The sequence below is a fragment of the Grammomys surdaster genome, unplaced genomic scaffold, assembly GCF_004785775.1.
Source record: "Grammomys surdaster isolate TR1022 unplaced genomic scaffold, NIH_TR_1.0 125669, whole genome shotgun sequence".
Classification (NCBI taxonomy): domain Eukaryota; kingdom Metazoa; phylum Chordata; class Mammalia; order Rodentia; family Muridae; genus Grammomys; species Grammomys surdaster.
The window spans coordinates 1,800,043-1,821,690 of NW_021620506.1; the positions used below are offsets into that span (position 1 = coordinate 1,800,043).

Sequence of the window (21,648 nt, forward strand, 5' to 3'; positions counted from 1 at the left end):
CTTCTCACCAGAGACTATAAAAGGCAGAAGATCCTGGACTGACATCAAACAGACCCTAAGAGAACACAAATGCCAGCCAAGACTACTATACCCAGCAAAACTCTCAATCACTACAGATGAAGAAACCAAGATATTCCATGACAAAAAAACAAATTTATACAGTATCTTCCCACAAATCCAGCACTTTAAAAGATAATTGATGGAAAACGCCAACACAAGGAGGGAAACTACAACCTAGAAAAAGCAAGAAAGTAATCTTCCAACAACCCCAAAAGAAGATAGCTACACAAACATAATTCCACCTCTAATAACAAAAGTAACAGGAAGCCACAATCATTTTTCCTTAATATCTCTTAAATCAATGGACTCAATTCTCCAATAAAAAGACGCAGACTATCAGACTGGATACACAAACAGGACCCAGAATTTTGCTGCATACAAGAAACACACCTCAGTGACAAAGACAGACACTACCTCAGAATAAAAGGGTGGAAAACAATTTTCCAAACAAATGGTCCCAAGAAACAAGCTGGAGTAGCCATTCTAATATCTAGTAAAATCAACTTTTAACCAAAAGTAATCAAAAAAGATAAGGAAGGACACTTCATACTCATCAAAGGAAAAATCTACCAAGATGAACTCCCAATTCTGAACATCTATGCTCCAAATGCAAGGGCACCCACACACATAAAAGAAACTTTATTTACGAAAGCTCAAAAGACACACTGCACCTCACACAATAATACTGAGGGATTTCAATACCCCACTCTCAGCCTTGGACAGATCATGGAAACAGAAACTAAACAGAGACACATAGAAATTAACAGAAGTTATGAACCAAATGGATTTGACTGCTAGCTATAGAACATTTCATCCTAAAACAATATACCTTTTTCTCAACACCTCGTGGTACCTTCTCCAAAACAGACCATATAATTGGTCACAAAACAGGCCTCAACAGATACAAAAAGATGGAAATAATCCCTTGCATCCTATCAGATCACCAGGGACTAAGGCTAGTCTTCAATAATGACAAAGACAATGGAAAGCCCACATACAGGTAGAAATTGAACAACGCTCTACTCAATGATGACTTGGTCAAGAAAGAAATTAAAGACTTTTTAGACTTTAATGAAAATGAGGACACATCATACCAAACTTGTGGGACTCCATGAAGGCAGTGCTAAGAGGAAAACTCATAGCATAGCTTTAAGTGACTACACAAGGAAACTGGAGAGAGCATATATTAACAATTTGACAGCAAACATGAAAGCTCTCAACAAAAAGAGGCAAATACACCAAGAAGAGTAGATGGCAGGAAATAATCAAACTCGGGGCTAAAATCAACCAAGTAGGAAAAAAAAAATAAAAGAACTATACAAAGAATCAACAAGACTAGGGGCTGGTTCTTTGATAAAATCAACAAGATAGATAAACCCTTAGCCAGACTAACCAGGGCACAGAGACAGTATCCAAATTAGTAAAATCAGAAATGAAAAGGGAGACATAACAACAGAAACTGAGGAAATTAAAAAAGCCATCAGATCCTACTACAAAAGCCTATACTCAGTAAAACTGGAAAATCTGGATGAAATGGACAACTTTCTAGACAGATAGCAGGTACCAAAGTTAAATCAGGAGCAGATAAACTATCTAAAAAGTCCCATAACCCCTAAGGAAATAGCAGCAGTCATTAAAAGTCTCCACACCAAAAAAAGCTCAGGACCAGATGGGTTTTAGTGCAGAATTCTATCAGACCTTCAAGGAAGACCTAATACCAATTCTCTTTAAACTATTCCACAAAATAGAAACAGAAGGAACACTACCCAATTTGTTCTATGAAGCTACAATTACACTCATACCCAAACCCCACAAAGACCCAACAAAAAAAGAGAACTTCAGACCAATCTCCCTTATGAATATCGATGCAAAAATTCCTGCAAACTGAATCCAAGAACACATCAAAACAATCATCTATCATGATCAAGTAGGCTTTATCCCAGGAATGCAGGGATGGTTCAATATTCGGAAATCCATCAATGTAATCCACTATATAAACAAACTCAAAGAAAAAACCACATGATCATCTCAGTAGATGCTGAGAAAGCATTTGACAAAATTCAACATCCCGTCATGATAAAAGTCTTGGAAAGATCAGGAATTCAAGGCCCATACCTAAACACAGTAAAAGCAATATACAGCAAACCAGTAGCCAATATCAATATGAATGGAGAGAAACTTGAAGCAATCACACTAAGATCAGGGACTAAACAAGGCTGCCCACTCTCTCCCTACCTATTCAATATAGTACTGGAAGTCCTAGCCAGAGCAATTAGACAACAAAAAGATGTCAAAGGGATACAAAATAGGAAAGGAAGAAGTCAAAATATCACTATTTGTAGATTATATGATAGTATACTTAAGTGACCCCAAAACTTCCACCAGGGAACTCCTAAACCTGATAATCAGCTTCAGCAAAGTGGCTGGTTATAAAATCAACTCAAATAAATCAGTAGCCTTCTACTACTCGAAGGATAAACAGGCTGAGAAAGAAATTAGGGAAATGACACCCTTCACAGTAGTCACAAATAATATAAAATACGTTGGTGTGAATCTAACCAAGCAAGTGGAAGATCTGTATGACAAGAACTTCAAGTTTCTGAAGAAATAAACTGAAGAAGATCTCAGAAGGTGGAAAGATCTCCCATGCTCGTGGATTGGCAGGATTAATATAGTAAAAAATAGCCATCTTGCCAAAAGCAATCTACAGATTCAATGCAATCCCCATTAAAATCCCAACCCAATTCTTTTTTTTTTTTTGGTTTTTTAAGACAGGGTTTCTCTAGCCCTGGCTGTCCTGGAACTCACTCTGTCGTCCAGGCTGGCCTCGAGCTCAGAAATCCGCCTGCCTCTGCCTCCCAAGTGCTGGGATTAAAGGCGTGCGCCACCACCGCCTGGCCCAATTCTTCACAGAGTTAGAAAGATAAATTCTCGCCGGGCAGTGGTGGCGCATGCTTTTAATCCCAGCACTTGGGAGGCAGAGGCAGGTGGATTTCTGAGTTCGAGGCCAGCCTGGCCTACAGAGTGAGTTCCAGGACGGCCAGGGCTACACAGAGAAACCCTGTCTCGAAGACTTGAAAGAAACCAAAACTAAAAAACCAAACAACAACAACAACAACAACAACAACAAAAACCCTTACATTTAGTTAAAGGACTGAAAATTAATTCTTAAAACATGCTTTCTTCAGATTTCTGCTATGTTTGGTGAAAAGTAACAAGTAGTTATTCAGAGATCTCAGAACTAAAACGAAAGCATGGGGTTCAGTGCTACAATCAGGATCTGTAATCTCACCCCAACCAAAAGACCCATGTGTTTTATTCATAAAGCTTCTTCCTCAGTGCATAATTGAGGTGGGGGAAACTAGATGTGTGGATTACTGGTGTCCCAGGTGTGACATTGGAGACGGTGCTGCATCTGAGGAGGTACTGAGACCTGCTGCTTTTGTCATTTCACTTCCCCAACACAAGTAAAAGGCTTTGCCCTATCAGAGCCCCTAGTTGTATGATAAATACTGCCTTGACACAAGACTAGGAGAAACAGGTTTGATTGATCATAGACTAGAACTTCCAAAAGTGAGCTAAACCAAAATATTTATAATTTTATTGTCTTGTTAGAAAAATAGAAGACCAACAGGTTTACCACAGTATAAATTTAGATTAGGTTGACATTCTCAGACATAATTCAGCCTTAAGTCTGACTTTGCCCTAGTCATCTATAACATCAGAGGAACAATTCCATAATTAGAAAATGTTCAAGTAGAAGCTAAGTCATAAAAATTCCAGAACACAACGAATAGTGGTTTTTATAGAAATATAAACCCAAGTTGCTCATTTCTCTAAGATCTATTTACCTATGTATACATACACACACACACACACACACACACACATGTGCAGGTGTCTGAAGAGTCTAGAAAAGGGTTTCTTTTAAAGCTGAGGATCATCTTAACTTCCTGATCCTTCTGCTTCTACATTCAGAGTGCTCACAGTACATGCACCACCACAGCTGGTTTTCTGAGGTACTGGGGATTAAAACCAGGGTTTTATGCATGTATGGCAAGTATTCTTACCAACCAAGCTACATGCCTGGTCCCCAGTAAGGGATTTAAACTTTTTATTGGTTGGTATCTTTCTTATATTATCAGAAAGATACGGTGTATAATTCTGAAACATTCAATTTTACTGAAATTGATTTCAAGCTCAGTAGATAAAATAAAATTTTGGTAAATGTGAACTTGGGAGAAATATATATGGCAGAACTTGTGAATATTACCTATTCAAAATTAAAAAAGAACTTTGTAAATGTTAATAACAATCTTGACTTGAGAAGATGAAAGTGCGTTAAGTAGGCACTTAAAAATAATGACAAAGATGCAGGGCCAGAGATGGCTCAGTGGTTAAGAGCACTGACTGCTCTTCCAAAGGTCCTGAGTTCAATTCCCAGTAACCACATGGTGGCTCACAACCATCTGTAATGAGATCTGATGCCTTCTTCTGGTGTGTCTGAAGACAGTGACAGTGTACTCATATAAGTAAAATAAATCTTAAAAAAAAAGAAAAAGAATAAGAATAACAAGGACTCGCCGGGCGATGGTGGTGCATGCCTTTAATCCTAGCACTTGGGAGACAGAGGTAGGCGGATTTCTGAGTTCGAGGCCAGCCTGGTCTACCGAGTGAGTTCCAGGACAGCCAGGGCTACACAGAGAAACCCTGTCTCAAAAAACCAAAAAAAAACCAAAAAAAAAACAAAAAAAACAAAAACAAAAAACAAAACCCCAACACCCCCCCCCCAAAAAAAAAAGAATGACAAGGACTCTTTCTACAATGAAAGAGTCAGGAAGAAAGGATAATAAACCAAGGCTATAATTTGAACTTGGAAGAAGGGACAATGAGCCAAGGGATACAGGTGGCCTCTAGAAGCCAGAGAAATCAAGTAATCAATTTTCCTATATCTAAGTGGCCTACTCACCACTCTGACTGTAGATAGCTGAGCTCCACAATCACAAAAAAATAAATTTATGTTGCTCTAAGTCAGTAAAATTGTGGTAACTTGCTTCAATAATAGGAAAAAAATAACACAAAGAAGTCTGTGTAAGGGCTGGGGATGTTACTCAGTGTCAGGGCTTTGTCTAGGATGAATGTAGCCCTGGGTTCAATACCTAGTATGCTGCTGGCACCACAGTAAATGAATCCATAGCTATCATCTGCTCATTTAGTGATCATGAGAGAGGCCCTTTAACTTCCAAAGTCAGTATTTTCAAGTTTCCCACAAAGATCCATCCATTCTTGTTGTTGTTGTTGTTTTATATACATGGAGCTCTTCTGTTACACCTTCCCAAGGAAATAATTTTTATCACTATGACATAACACTTTTATTTGTCAATATTTGTACTTGAGAGTTTACTTTATCAGAAGCCAATACAGCTACAGTTACTTTGGGTGATTTATTTTTTTTTGATTACTATTTGCCTAATACATTTTCTTTAAAAATAAAGTTATTTTTATCTTATGTGTGAGTGCTTTGCCTGCACCCAAATATAGCATATGCATGCAGTCCCTGTGGAAGCCAGAAGAGGGTGCCAGGTCTCTTGGAACAGGAGTTACCAAGGGTTATTAGGTGCCACGTGGATAGTGGAAACTGAACCCATATTTTGGTTGAGCCATCCCTCTAATCTCTTTCCTGATATATGTCTTTATCCACTCTTTTATGCTCATGTTTCCTGTTTATTTATCCAATTATGCTCATTAACACAAAGGAATTTGCCTCTGACAATTTTACTTACCCAAAATTGCATCAAATGCAACAAAATAACATTTCTTAAAAAACACTAACCAATTCTAAGACCAATGTTGTTGCAATTTCCCTCAGCCAGAAGGAACACAATCTAAAAATGCCTACCAGCTAAAGCAGCATCCTCTTCACTTTCTGAGCCATACTGAAGTGCCATGGTAATTGCTGACAAGCGACCCCCTTGGACTGCTCTTTTATTACTACAAAGAAAAACAAGCAATTAGAAGACAGAATGATGCTATGATTTGCATTGCATATCTTAATGAAATAGGAACAGTTAAAATGTGCTAATACTTTTTCAAGGAAAAATAATTCCTATTAACTGCCTCAGTTTACAATATTCCTTATAGTCTTAGAAAGAAAAATAAGACTTTTATTCTTCTCAAAGAAGAAAAGTTGAGGCTGAAGAGATGGCTCAGCAGTTAAGAACACTGGCTGCCCATCCAGAGAACGTGAGTATGATTCCTAGTACCCAAAGGGCAGCTCACAGCTATCTGAAACTCCAGCACCTGCCAATAGATCTGACACGCTCTTCTGGCCTCCACAGGGACTAGACTCACATGGGACACAGACATACATGCAGGCAACACACTCATATACATAAAATTAAACTTTTAACAGAGAGATGGAGTAGCCTATTACAATCTGTTTTTCACTTAAATGTAGTACATTACTTACTCCATATTTTATGGAAAGCAAGGATTTCATTATTCTCTTCTAAAACACTAGTATTTTACAGTAACAAGTTCTATTATGAATACAATATTCATTTAGTATAAACAAGCATTTAGTATCACATTTTATTTGTAACATTAAACACTATTTAATAATGCTTAAGTGTTATCTGTGAGGTGAGGAAAGATCTACCATAGAACCTTAACTTACTTGTGGTTACTTTTGTGACAGGATCTTGCTATGTAACCCAGACTGGCCTTTAACTCACAATCTTCCTGCCTCAGTTTTCCAAGTGCTAGAACTATGGGTATACATCACTATGTCCAGCTCTTGCCTCAATCTTAAGTAAAGTACTTGACACATCCTCCTTAAAACCTAAAGGTAATACTTTAAGATAGCTTTCTGGCTAGCATGCCTATTGTCATAAGCATGAATCAACTTTCAGACTACATCCTCTTACTCTCACCGGTAATACTTGCTAGTGGGGTTTCTTTCTTCACCAAGGCTGCTTTTATTGTGCGAAGGACCTGTCAGCCTGGCTGCAGCCAAATTTGATGCAGTCCTATCCAAAGATAAAATAAAAAAATAAAATAAAATAAAAAAAACCCCTCATAGATTGAATAACTAAAAATTAGAATGCTGGGCAAAGAAAAAGGAAACAACTATTTTCTGCTAAGAGAAGTAATAAACTATTTCTGAGCATCTATTATGCAGCAAGTTCTGTGTCAAGATCTGGGGACACTAAAGAAATGGGCAGGGCTAGTCTTCATGAGCTATGTTTACTACAAAATCAGAAGACACCATACTGAAACAAATATGAGAGCTGGAAGAAAGCTTTGAAAGCACACTCAATGTTCCCATTTCATTTAAGAGGAAATGGAATCCTAGAACTAAGACCCATTCAAAGATAGTCCTAATGAAGGAAAAGCCAGAGTGAGACTTGAGATCTTCTGACTAAATGTCCTACTGCAAACATAACACAGTATTATATATAATATACAATATATATGTCCATTATCTTTTCAAATAACTTTCTTTAGCTACAATTAAGCAGCTAAAAATATTCTTTTGCTGTTTTCAGAATCATACATCAACTACAAATTAATCTTATTTTCTACTGTATTACTTTTACTAGCTAAAAGTTCAGCAAATAGGCACAAGGATCTTAGATTATCTTAAACCTACCTTATTCGAAGACTTGATTTAGTCATTTCATGATGTTCAATTTCTGCCTTTTTCATGTAAAATATTTTTTTAATTGAATTGGCATCCTAGCAAGATAAAATTACTTTGCTTAGAAAAAGACTCAGAAGATGACTCAGTGGGCAGAAGCAGTTCCCCCCCCCCCGCCCGCCCAGTCTGCTGACCTGAGTTCAATCACTAAGACCCATATAGTAGACAAAGACACTGTCCTCTTACCTCCATATAGTTAGGTCTACACACACCCAAAGTGAATAAACAAACAAATGAACAAACAAGTGAAGGATAAATAAACAAAGTGGTGCAGGAAAAAAGAGGGAACAATATCCTGACTCATGCTGACTTTCATATTGTTCTTTCATTTGGCGCAGATTTCTACTCATTAGCCATAAACCTACATCCCTAAATACCTTCCCAGAAACTTCCAAATTATCTTCAAAAGTTATTGCTAAATAAGTACAAGTTTAAAAGGCTGCTGGTTCTTTTGTAATTTGGCAATTAAGGGGCACACTAGATTTAATGGCAAAATATAATGAATTCTTTTTTTTTGGGGGGGGGGGTTGGTTTTCGAGACAGGGTTTCTCTGTATAGCCCTGGCTGTCCTGGAACTCACTGTAGACCAGGGTGGCCTCGAACTCAGAAATCCACCTGCCTCTGCCTCCCAAGTGCTGGGATTAAAGGCATGCGCCACCACTGCCTGGCATGAATTCTATTTTTAAAAAAATTATCTAAAAATGCAAACAAAGATGTAATTCTTCAGTTGTAAAATATGCACACGTAAATGTACTTGCTTGGATTAATAGCAACTTATCACATTAGATCCAATGTTTCCTTTGCTTTAAGACTTAGTTCAGATTGACTCTCAGTTGAGAAGCACAGACCCATGTTTTTAGGTGCTTACTCTCCTTTTTCTAAGCATATATCTTTGTAATAATCCCCATAAAATTAAAACATTATTTTCAATAAACTCCAACTCTGATTCATAAAAATAAATGAATACATAAAAACAACTTAGTTCAGGGAAAATAATTTGAATAAAAAAGTCTTAATTATATCAGCAAACAGTACTACATATCACTAAAATGTCCTTTCACAAACTAAGATTTTTAAGGACTTCCTAATTCATTCCTGATTCTCACTCAAATCTCCCTCTTTCTCTCCCCACTCCCCACAGGTCCTTTCTATATAGCCCTGGATTCTCTATATAGCATAGAATTCTCTATGTAGACCAAACTGGCTTTGAAGTCACTTCCTTCTGCTTGTGCCTTTGGAGTGCTGGGATTAAAGGTGTGCACTTTATATACCCAACTTCAAGCTTTAAAAAAAAAAGAAAGAAAGAAAAAAAGAAAAGAAAAGAAAAGTGGCCAGAAATGGGTAACTTGTGAAAATGGTTTACTACTCTCGGCTGAGAAAGTGCTACAAAAATCATACAAACCAAGAGGCTCAGATTTTCATGTTTCTTTTAGAGACACCTATGAAGGGCTGGAAAGATGATGCCTTAGCAGTTAAGAGCACTGGATATGCTTCCAAAGAACCTGGGTTTGATTCCCAGCACCCACGTGGCAGTTCATAACTATCTGTGTGTAACTCCAGTTCCAGAGGTTCCAATGTCCTCTCTGGACTCCCCAGACATGGTAGGTACATGGTGTAAATACACTCAGGCAAAACACACACATAAAATAAAATAATAAAAGAAACAATGCTATAGATACTACCTCACTTACATAGCATACTTGGGGGTATGGAGAGGGGACACCCGTGAAGCTGCCCAAGCCATTGGGGCTACATATATCTGAAAAGCCACTAAGTACCTGAAAGATGTAACTTTAAAGAAGCAATGTGTGTCATCCCAGCAGTATTGATGGTGGAGCTAGTAGGAATGCCCAGGCCAAATACTGGAGCACAAGATGAATAACTCCCCCAAAAAGTGTTGAATTTTTGCCGCATGTGCTTAAAAATAGAGTAATGCTGAACTAAGGGTTTAGATGGAGAGTCTGTAGTCACTGATCAAATCCAGATGAACAAAGCACCCCAGATGTGTTGCTGGATTTACAGAGAATATCTGTGGTGGACTAGCCATGCCTGAGCTTCCCCTGCCACACTGAGATGATCTTCACTGGAAAGAACCAAACTATTCCTAAGCAGAGGAGGCTGCACATTCCAGACAAAATTAAAACATATGGCACAGGAGTAAGTTCAGCAGAAATAAATGCAAATAAAAGTTTATATTAAGTACCAACATCAATTTTCAGTATTTTGGCTTACATTCAGAAAATTCAATGATTTTGCTAGCAAAAGACTGAGTACCCTTTCCTCAACTCTCAATGACTAATCAAAGATATTTCTACAGTCAACTGTCATTATTAGACCAGAAAGTTTCCAAGGGACAACTGCAAAGCAGTTATTTTATATTATGTAGATTTCAAAGGATGAGTTTTGTATTTACTAAGTTTAAGTATAAGGACTAAATAGTTATAAAAAACTAAATGCTTAAATGAACAGAAGACAATCAAGAATACAGGAATAAACCTTTGTATCTATAGTTAATTGATTTCCAATAAGGATACTAACAAAATTCAATAAAGAAATAATAACTTTTAAAGTAGTGTTGGGATAACAATCCATGTAAAATAATGTATTTGGATTACTACTTAACATATACAAAAACTAATTCAATTTAGATTCAAGATCTAAATGTAAGAGAAGATATAGGTGGAAATATTTTTGACCTTGGATTAGGCAATAATTTTCTTGCTATGATAGCTAAAATCTAAGTAAACAAGAAAAAAGTAGATAAACTAGAATTCTTCAAAATTAATAAAACAATATCAAAATAAATTACTGTGAAGTAAAAAGACAAGAGAATGGGAGAATGTGTTTTAAACCCACTGATAAGGATATCCACAATATATAAATAACTATTAAAATGACAATGAAAAGAGAAGTAACCTAATTTAAAAATGGGCAAGTATCAAAATAGTTATCTCACCAAAGAGGACAATATCATATACAAATCGGCACTATGTACATAAAAAGATGTTCAACGTTCTTAACTATAATAAAGAAAAGCAAATCAAAACTATAACATACTTTCCTAGGATGTTATTCCTAGGTTGTAAAATTCCTAAGATGGCTGTAATAAAAGCAAAACTGAAAAGTAGGTGTTTGGTGACAAGGAAGGCAAACTGCAATATTTTTAGACTGCAGGTGGGAATGTAAAACAGTATGGTTACTCTAGAAGATTTTGTCAATTCCTCTGTAAGATAAATACATAGTTAATGTATGCCCAAGCAATTATATTCTTAAGTATGTACTCAAGTAATATGAAAATGTATGTCCACAAAAAAACTTATATACGTGAAGGTTCCTAATAGTATGTTCATAAAAGCTAAAAATGGAAACAAAATGTGTAATAACTGACTTAAAAAACCCATGTTGCCAGCCATAAGATACACTATTAATGAGAAGAAAAAAAGAAGGCTAAGTACACACAAATTTTATAACAGTATGCTATACAAAAAAAGGAATCCATGTTACATGATGCCATTTATATGAAATTTCCAGAATAAACAAATGTGTAGAGACAGAAAAGTAGATGCACGTTGTCTAGGGTTTGGGAAGTTGTAGGGAAATGAAAAGTCACTGGTGTAATGGCTACACAACTCTGTAAATACTAAACCACTAAGTTCTATATTTTAACGGATGGAATTTAAGGTTATAATAAACACTGGTCCTACATTAGTTCCTACGCTCATTGATGAAAATTGCAACAACGAAACTAACCTTGAATACTTGAGACCCAGGCTCATTGTATGTTTTGGCATTTTTTGCTAGAAGATCTATATCTTTGGCCATTGCATGTATACTCTTGTAGCTTCCATTCTATAGTACACAACAAAATGAAGCAATTCTTCTTAGTAAGAGTTAGTCAATATAACCGTTAGAGAAAATGACTAAGCATATTTAAGTTCTCATTATAGTCCAAAATATCACTGGGAAGTACACTTCTGAACAACACCTAAAGTTATTTTTCTTTTTACAGATTATTACTGGTAATTATTTACAGGTATATTTTGTGACATGCAAAAAACCATAATCTGGTATTATTTTCATAAAAACAACTTACAATTTAAAATAAATCAAGTAAGGTAAACTTTATTTAGGCAAACACTAAGTGCTACATGGATATTCATTCATTAAAGTAGACTCAATAGTATAAAGTAGCACTTACTATATTTATAAGTTCACTGAGGCAAAGTGCAAAAACCAGTTCTACTATGTGCCTTATGTGCCTGAGCCATTACACATTAAAGCTCATTAAGTCCAAAATAATGCAAGGCTACTCACATACTTGCTTCAAATTTATAAAAGAAAGCAACATATGCACCAGCTAAAAAGTACATATGACTAATGACTCATACTCAGCAATAAACAGGGTAAGTTCTAAGGAATAGAAAAATGAGATTAAATGCAGTGGAGAATGAGAAAGAGTAACACACACACACACACACACACACACACACACGGCACAGGCTGCATAGATAAGAAAAAGACAAATGAGGCAGAATTGAGACAGCCAGGAAAAGAATAGCTAGTGGGCAAGCCAATATCTGAACATCCATCTTATGTGAAAGAGGTGATGGGTGGGGCCATGAGACTAAACACTGGCAAATGGTTGCTTTGCCAACACTTTAGCTGCAAGGCATAGGAAAATAATCATGGGCCAGCTAATTCACAATTTAGATCTCGAGTGACTAAAGTCAAGGATGGGAGAATTCATCTCTACTTCTGTGAAGGAGGAGTCTAGCAGCAGACCAGAAAGCTACACTGGTTAACAAACAACAGTAGAAATGGCAGTATTACTACAGAGATGATTGTACACAATCTCAAGTGGTTCACTACAACTCTTGAGTTCTGCCTGTTTTCAGGGAGAATTTAGAAAGAAAAGAAACACATAGACTAGGTAAAGAGCACATAGACAAGTAACTATTTTCATTAACCTTATATTCAAATATCCTAAGCAGCTTTCATTCTAAGATATCCTAAAGCTATTTATAAGTGTGTTATTGTCAATGTGCCTTCACAATCAGAAATGTCTATAACCAGTCCCACTTATGTAGATATTTATTTATCCATTCATTTTTCTTCGGCAAGAGATTGAATTGAACCTAGGACCTTGAACTTAAGCTATACTCTTATCCTAAAACACAATGAAAGACTAAAACTAGAAGAAAAGAATTATCTATTACTTTACTTCTAAAAACTCATAAGAAAGCACACAAGTCAATCTGCTCTAAACCACATGATTACAGATGTCCACCTTCATACCTGTATCCTCTGAGCAATGGTCTTGAGATCTATAGGTTCCTTAATTATTGCATAATAGTCTGGATATTGCTGGAAGACAAAAGCAGGTATGTTTAATGAGCTAAAGTACCCAGTTAGAAGGTCAGTCTGTTCTTCAACAAATTGAGAAACTTTATGAAATCCATTGCTAAAGCATATTGTTATATTCAAAGAAAAAAGGAATGTGAATTTCTTTTGTTTCAGGGAAAAGAGACAGGGTCTCATTATGCAATTCAGGCAAGCTTTAAACTTAAAAAAAAAAACCTATTCATTTTAAATCCTAACGTCACCCCCTCCTCCCAGCATCCCCTCATGCACATCCTCCTTCAACTACCCTCCCCTTCTTCTCTGAGAAGGAGTCCCCTTTGGGTATCTCCTCCCACGCCTGCACATCAAGTCACTGCAGGATTGTATTTACAGATGCATCCTTTCCCACTGAGGCCAGACAAAGCAGCCCAGTTAGGGGAATGGGATCCACAGGCAGACAATGGGTTCAGGGACAGCCCCTGCTCCGGTTGTTGAGGGACCCACATGAAGACCAAGCTGCACATCTACTCTGTGTGTGTGTGTGTGTGTGTGTGTGTGTGTGTGTGTGTGTGTGTGCATGTGTACACACGCTCTCTCAGTTCAGCCTGTGCTCCCTCTTTGTTTAGTGGTTCAGCCTCTGGGAGCATCCAGGTTAGTTGACTGTTTAGCTTCACACTGTTAAAATTCTTCTGCTTCAGCTTCCCACATGTCTGGAATTTTAAGAACATGCCACTTGACAGAGTTCTTTAGGTCAGGGTAAACCCAAGCTTTCCATATTTGCAACATAACACTCGCATCTACAAAATTCATATTTGACAACCACAAGATTTGAGTTTGTTAACACACATTTGAATCTGTGGGGCACATCTGTGGAATTCATCTTATGTGAGCTCATCTCAGAAAACAGACACACAGGGAATGCCCCTGCAGCTGTACATGGTGCCCTCACGTTCACTATTCTTAGGCTCTTCTACAAATTTTGTTTCTTAAAGTAAATAACTGAAGTTGACCAAAAACCCAAAGTGGTTTTGTTCACTTTTAAAATTTTTATAACATTTTAAAATTAAAATATTACTATATCATTTGCTCCTTCCCTTTCTTCTCTCTAATCCTTTTCTTCTATGAGCCCTCACCCCCACCCCCTGCTTTGCTCTCCTAAATTTACGGTCCCTATTGGATAATACGTGAGTATGAGAGTCTTAAACATAGAAATGCAACCTGCTCAGTCCACATGTTACGTGTATGTATCAGGACTTGGTACTGGGTACCCAATTTGGGGGTTCTTCCCTGGGAAAGACTATTTCTCCTGCTTTCCAAATTGCAATTCCTAGTTCTTTGACTAGGATTGAGGCCCTATGGGATTTTTTTCCCTTCCATGTTAGCATGTTCGCTGATGATGTCCTTGTTCTGGTTTTTCTCAGGCAGTAGTAGTGTTGGTGAAACTGACATTTCTCCAAGACACAATCTCATAGTAAACTTCTGTTCCTTTTGCTCTTACAGTCTTTCTACTATGTCTTCAGCTATGATGCCGAAGTAATTTTTGTTCTTGTAGACACAAAATGAAAATAAAGTTAGGATCTAAATCAACAGTGTCTGAGTTCATGTCTGGCCAGAGGTCACCATGAGTTGTCTCCCTCCTCACTTTCATCTAACCTTATGAGACAGGGTCTCACATTAAACCTGGAACTTGCCAATTTGGCTAGACTGGGTGAACCACAAGCCCTAAGATCCGCTTACCTTTGTTAGCTCAGTGCTGGGATTATAGGAGCACAACCATATACAGGTTTCTATAAGGGTGCTGAAATCCCACCTTGGGTCCTCAAATACTGTAAGTCAAATACTTTTATTGACTGAGTCATCTTCTCAGTACCAAAAGTTGGGATATTTTCTTTCAGATGGTAGAAGTTGAGAGCTCAGTGGACTGTTTCTTTCTCTCTATAGAAGCCACCATTCTGCTTCTTGTATTTTTGATTTTAGCTACTCTCTCATGAGATGAATCACATTTAGTATTTCTCCTTCAGGACTTTCGAAAGTATTTCCCTAAGTCGAAAGTATTTCCCTAAGTTTTTATTCAGGATCCATCATTTTGTACATGTATAATAATTCCCTTCTTTTAAAAGTTGAATAATATCTGACTTATTTCGACAAATATTTTATTCATCCATTCATCTACCAAAGCATATTTGAGTTGCTTCCTAGAAAAACTTTTGAGTGATAAAATATGCATCTAAAATAAAGTCTGTATGAACATGAAGAAACTTCAAGAGATAGGATGAGAAAAAGACACATATAGCTGGGCAGCGGTGGCACACACATTTAATCCCAGCGCTTGGGAGGTAGAGGCAGGCGGATTTCTGAGTTCGAGGCCAGCCTGGTCTACAGAGTGAGTTCCAGGACAGCCAGGACTACACAGAGAAACCCTGTCTCAAAAAAGCAAAAAAAAAAAAAAAAAAAGAGAGAGAGAGAGAGAGAGAGAGAGAGGAGAGACACATAAATTCTTCCTCCTTTTAGTTTCCTTTTTTCCTGGTGGTGGAAAAGGGCAAATTGAGTAGTCTTGCATCCAAACACAGAAGAGATTTTCTAGATAAGTGAGACCTTTTAAAGTATCAGGGCCTCATATGGCTTCATATATAAGAGGATTATAGGGATATATGTATGATTTCATTATAGCTTCTCATACCGCAAAGATGTCTCTGACCCTAACATTCTTTGAGTTCTAAGAGTATACTCTAAGATGAACTCTATTTCAGCACTTACTCCACAGTGATTGATAATTTCTATTAAAAAATGTTAAGGCTTTTTTCCTGATGTGTATGAGTGTTTTGCCTGTATGTTTATCTATATCACGCACATGCAATGCCTGAGGAGACCAGAAGAGGGCGTTGGATTCACTGGAACTAGTTACAGTTATGAGCCACATTTGGAAGATGGGATTCAAACCCAGGTTCTCTAGAAGAGCAGTCAGTGCCTTTTTACTACTGACCCCCATCATTTATTTCTGTATCTACATCATTTTCTTCTCCTTGAGTTTCCAAAAGCCAGGGATCCATGTTGTATAGAGCCTTATGTCCTTGCCTTACAAGGAATTTAGCATACTACAAGTAACTGACAAGTAAGTGGCATGCAGGTTTTCCCATGGGTCACTGACAAAATTAATTATTTAAAGGTATGCTCACTGGAGTGATGGCTCAGTAGTTAAAAGCACCAATGGCTTTTGCAAAGTACTCAATTTTGGTTCCCACATGGTAGCTTATGGCTTATTGCAATGCCAGTTCTAGGGGATCTGACAGACACCTCTTCTGACTTCTATAGGCACTGCATTCAAGTGAACAAAGCTACATACACATATACACAATAACTTTAAAAAAAAAAACCTTCAAAAAATAATTTTTGTGGAGTAAAAAAGGAAGTCTTAATGCATGTGACAATATAATTTAATCCTTAAGTCATTATGGTAAGTGAAGTAAGTCATAAGCAGTCCTAGAAGGACAAAAGCTAGATAGCTGTCCCTGTCCGTCCTTCCTTTCTTCCTTCCTTCTTTCTTTTTTTTGTTTGTGGTGGTTCTAGGGATTAGATGCAAAACACATTTGAACACAGAAGGCAAGTGATCTATCACTAAGCTATCAATCAGCTTCCTCTTCTAGTGGTACTCAAGAGTTGCCAGAAATCAGAGACAGATGTAGAATAGTGTTTCCATAGGGCAAGAAGAAGGGGAGAAGTGGACCTGATACTTTTTTTTTTTTTAAAGATTTATTTATTTATTTTATGTATGTAAGCACACTGTCGATGTCTTCGGACACAGCAGAAGAGGGCATCGGATCCCATTACAGATGGTTGTTAGCCACCATGTGGTTGCTGGGAATTGAACTCAGGACCTTTGGAAGAACAGTCAGTGTTCTTAACCACTAAGCCACCTCTCCAGCCCCTGGACCTGATACTTAATGGCATAATGTTTCAATTTTTTTTTTTTTTTAAGATTTATTTATTTATTTTATTATGAGTACACTGTAGCTGTCTTCAGACACACCAGAAGAGGGCATCCAATCTCACTATGGATGGTTGTGAGCCACCATGTGGTTGCTGGGATTTGAACTCAGGACCTCTGGAAGAGCAGTCAGTGCTCTTAACCGCTGAGCCATCTTTCCAGCCCCATAATGTTTCAATTTTAAAGATTAAAAAAAAATCTGAGAAAATGGTCACAACAGTTGTACAATAATGACAATGTCACAGAACTGTACATTTAAAAACAGTTAAGATCACGGTCAAGAGGATCTGTAATTCCAGTACTCAAAGGCAGAAGCAGAAGAATTTGAATTTGTTTGTGGCCAACTTAAATTATACAGTAAGACCCTATCTCAAAATACCAAAAATAAGTAACATTTAGTATAAATAAATAAAGCTAAAATAGTCAATTATACTATGTATGTACCACAGTAACAAAAACAGCCTATGAGTTTGGGGCCAACTGAACCAAAACAGCCATGAACACTGCCCTGACCTGATGTGGACATACACATAAACAATTAATAATCTTTTTTTTAAAAGCCAACCTTTAGGGGCTGCCAGATGGCTCAGCAGTTAAGAGCACCCGATGCTCTTGTAGAGAACCAAGAATCCGATCTCCAGTTTACATCTAACCTCTCATACCTTCCACAGGAACCAGGTACTCATACGGCACACATACATATACACAGACAGGGAAATACTTTTTAAAATATACCTATATTTTAAAAAGCCACCTCCTTATCAAGTAAACAAACTATGTCCTTTGTGCTTTCTGTTGAGGCCATGAAGAGTATCACTTGGCTACCTCTAACACTGTCCCTTTAATATTACTTATAACTAATAAAATTCTTAAAGTATTTAAAATTAAATATTTGAATTCATTTGTCACTGAGCACATCACTTACCACTTTGGAAGGCAGTTTCTGAAAAAGTTCACTGATGAGCCGTCCTGATGGATTTGTGGCTACAACTATGGCTTCAAGAAGCTGTTCCAGGATCTCCTTCAGGTAACCTGGAGAAGACTAGCAGGCAAGGAGGTGAAGAAAGAAAAACAAATCCATAAGTAAGTGCCAAGTATTAAATAGTTTTTAGGATTACAGAGCTAATTCAAAAGAGCAACTGCTTAGTGGTATTTATCCTAAGTTCAAGTTTCAAGAGTACCTTGCTTGTTAACTGAGAACTACATGAAATGAGTGAAGCTCTTGTAATATTTCTGTAATTAAGTCTTAGAGATCATGTCCTATAATGAATCTTAATTTTATAATGAATACTATAAAAGTACCATATATGTAAATGTGGAAGTCTGTATCATTTTGTGATCTGAGCAACTGAGCCATATATAAATATATATGTATATGTGTTCATAGCTCTTCAAATTAAGTAAAAACTAAATGGAGATTAAGTACACTCATATACAACATTTCTGTTCTTCAGACCTAGCAACTTGAGTTTGGTCGCACCTAGTTACGTCACTGTTTCAATACACAAAATCATGTGACCCAAACAGCACTTGATCAGAGAAGGTCTAAGATTGTAGCAAATTTCTACAGTGAGTAACAGAATTGTCTCAAACCAAAATTTATAGTAAATAGTACTTTAAATTTAACTCATACTTCTGTGCAAAAGAGATTAAGATTAATGATTATTTAGGACTTAAATTATACATGCACTGGTATTTTCACATTTATTTTTAATGTAGTCTCAAGTTTTAAAATCCATGCTTCTTTCTTCCCCATCCAGCCCCACTACTCTAGAAACATTTTGCAGGTAACATTAAGAATTAGAATGCATGAATACATTTATTTCAGGAATTGAGAAACTAATAAGAAAATCATTCTGGGGCTGGAGAGATGGCTCAGTGGTTAAGAGGACTGACTGCTCTTCCAGAAGTTCTGAGTTCAATTCCCAGCAACCACATGGTGGCTCACAACCATCTGTAATGGGATCCAATGCCCTCTTCTGGTGTGTCTGAAGATAGTGACAGTGTACTCAAACATATATGAAGTAAATAAATAAATCTTAAAAAAAAAAATCATTCTGATTTAAAAGTTTCAAGATTAGACATTTAGCTTAACTGGTAGTGTGTCTGCCTAAAATACAAGAAGTTCTGAGTTTGATCCCAAGGACTCCACTACTGGACTTGTAGTAAGGTCTGAAGGTAGTGGATGTGGGGCAAGATATCATAATAGGAGACTGAAGATGATTAAAATATACTATAAAAATCAATGCTAACAAAAAAGGGAAATATTTTATTTAAACTAGAAGTTCGGGCTATGATGGTTTGTATGTTTGGCCCAGGGAGTGGCACTATTAGGAGGTATAACCTTGTTGGAGTAGGTGTGTCACTGCTGGCATGGGCTTTAATATCCTAGTCCTAGCTGCCTGGAAGTGAGTATTCTGCTAGCAGCCTTCAGATGAAGATGTAGAACTTTTAGCTCCTCCTGCACCATGTCTGCCTGAATGCTGCTATGTTCCTGCCTTAATGATAGTGGACTGAACCTCTGAACATGTAAGTCAGCCCCAATTAAATGTAGGCCTTATAAGAGTTACCTTGGTCTTGATCATACATACATAGATGTACAATATAGTCAAATAATCTATATTCTTTTTTAAATTCATTTTTTTAACATTTATTTTTATTTTATATACATTGGTGTTTTCTGCCTGCAAGTATGTCTGTGTGAGGGTATCAGATCTTGGAGTTACAGACAGCTGTGGTCTACTGGTTGCAGGGAACTGAACCTGAACCTCTGGAAGCAGTCAGTGCTCTTAATCTCTTAGCCATCTCTCTGGCCCCCAGACAATCTATATTCTAACTAAAATATTGTAGGAAAGCAAAATAAAATATAACAATTTTATCTTTTTGTTTGTTTGGTTGGTTTTTGAGACAGGGTTTCTCTGTGTAGTCCTGGCTGTCCTGGAATTCACTCTGTAGACCAGGCTGGCCTCGAACTCAGAAATCCGCCTGCCTCTGCCTCCCAAGTGCTGGGATTAAAGGCGTGCGCCACCTCTGCCCGGCAAGCTTTTTTATTTATTTATTTATTTTTTTATTTTTTTTGAAAGAGGAAGGCATTTTGAAGCTTCTCCTTTTTATTTAAGATAAAATTGTTGCTGGGCAGTGGTGGCGCACGCCTTTAATACCAGCACTTGGGAGGCAGAGGCAGGTGGATTTCTGAGTTCGAGGCCAGCCTGGTCTACTGAGTGAGTTCCAGGACAGCCAGGGCTACACAGAAAAACCGTGTCTCGAAAAACCAAAATAAATAAATAAATAAATAAAAATAAAAAAACTTACAGCTATAAAAGAATCTTCAAACAAATAAATATGCATATGTGAGATTTCTCTATTTTCATCAATTATGCAAATGAAATAAATGAATAAGGACAGGCAAGCCCTTTGTTGAGTTTCAGCAGGAAAGGTTGAGAAATCAAAGAAGGTAATGGGGAGTTATAATAAAACAACCCAAAATTCATTAATTACATGTATGACAGCATCAGAAATAAAAAATTTAAAAGGCCACGTCCTAAATTTTATTTTTTGGCTAGAGCTATAGAAAGGCTGGGGGGCTCAGCAAGCAATATTCTGCTAGTTACTTCTTTATCTGCCTCCTTGAGTACCAGACACACAAGTGACATACATGGAGGTAAAACATCCACACACATTGTTTGTACTTATTTCTAAGGATCTGGAGAGAGGGCTTAGTGGTTAAGAGCACTGGCTGCTTTTCCAGAGAACCCAGGTTCAATTCTTAGCATCCACATGACAGTTCACAACTGTCTGTAGCTTCAGTTCCAGAGGATCTAACATCATCACACAGAGAGACATACATATAGGCAAAATACCAATGCATGCAAAATTTAGAAAAAAAAAATCATTTTAAAAATAAATTTATTTCTAAGCACAGGTAAGAGCAAGTGCAAAATCTGAGAGTTCAGAACCCTCCTGGCATGTCCTAGGATCAAGCAGGAGATGCCTAGTGCAGTATATTAAAGTACTCCTGACAGCTGCTTACAGAGTTGTTTCTTGGTACCACTATTGAGCCTGTCTAATTCCTTTCAAAGTATTGATAAAGTATCCGGAGAATATAACAATATTTCTTTACTTTTGCCTTTTTTCCCCCACTCTTTTCCAGATACTAGCCAAAAGACAAAGTGTGCTTTCCTGGACACTTGGAACTTTCTCACCTTCTCTGAAGTCCCTCCCCTTATGCCATGCAGCTGCCTTTCAACTCCTCCTTTCTTTCTTCTCCACCTCCCTACTCCCAGTACCTGCCAAGATGTTGAGCTTGCCTACCTTTTTGTTTTTCCTCTCTAGTTCTGTCTTCTAGCTTAAGAAAACAAAGCATTCCTAACTAAAGTGACTCAACTGGCTCTCTGAAATTTTAATCACAACACTGCCTATCTACTATTATACACTGATAATCTAGCACTACTGAACTGAACTAGCCCTTGATAATATCATGATTTTTAAAAATGAACAGAAAATACGCATTAATATAAAAACAATCCATGGAAACACCTGTGAGTAGCACTGAGTAACACTGTCC

General features: G+C 37.2%; 1 protein-coding gene across 1 annotated transcript in view; it reads right to left on the minus strand.

The window, feature by feature from the left end:
- The window catches only part of Pbrm1 (polybromo 1), a 74,356-nt gene that overhangs the window by 41,086 nt on the left and 11,622 nt on the right, over positions 1 to 21,648 (minus strand). The window contains exons 6-11 of the mRNA XM_028787552.1: positions 18,010 to 18,126; positions 13,055 to 13,123; positions 11,510 to 11,608; positions 7,712 to 7,797; positions 6,993 to 7,088; positions 5,960 to 6,051 (exon numbers count right to left, since the gene is read on the minus strand). Of these exons, the coding sequence (XP_028643385.1) occupies positions 5,960 to 6,051; positions 6,993 to 7,088; positions 7,712 to 7,797; positions 11,510 to 11,608; positions 13,055 to 13,123; positions 18,010 to 18,126 (559 nt within the window). The remainder of the gene's footprint in view (positions 1 to 5,959; positions 6,052 to 6,992; positions 7,089 to 7,711; positions 7,798 to 11,509; positions 11,609 to 13,054; positions 13,124 to 18,009; positions 18,127 to 21,648) is intronic.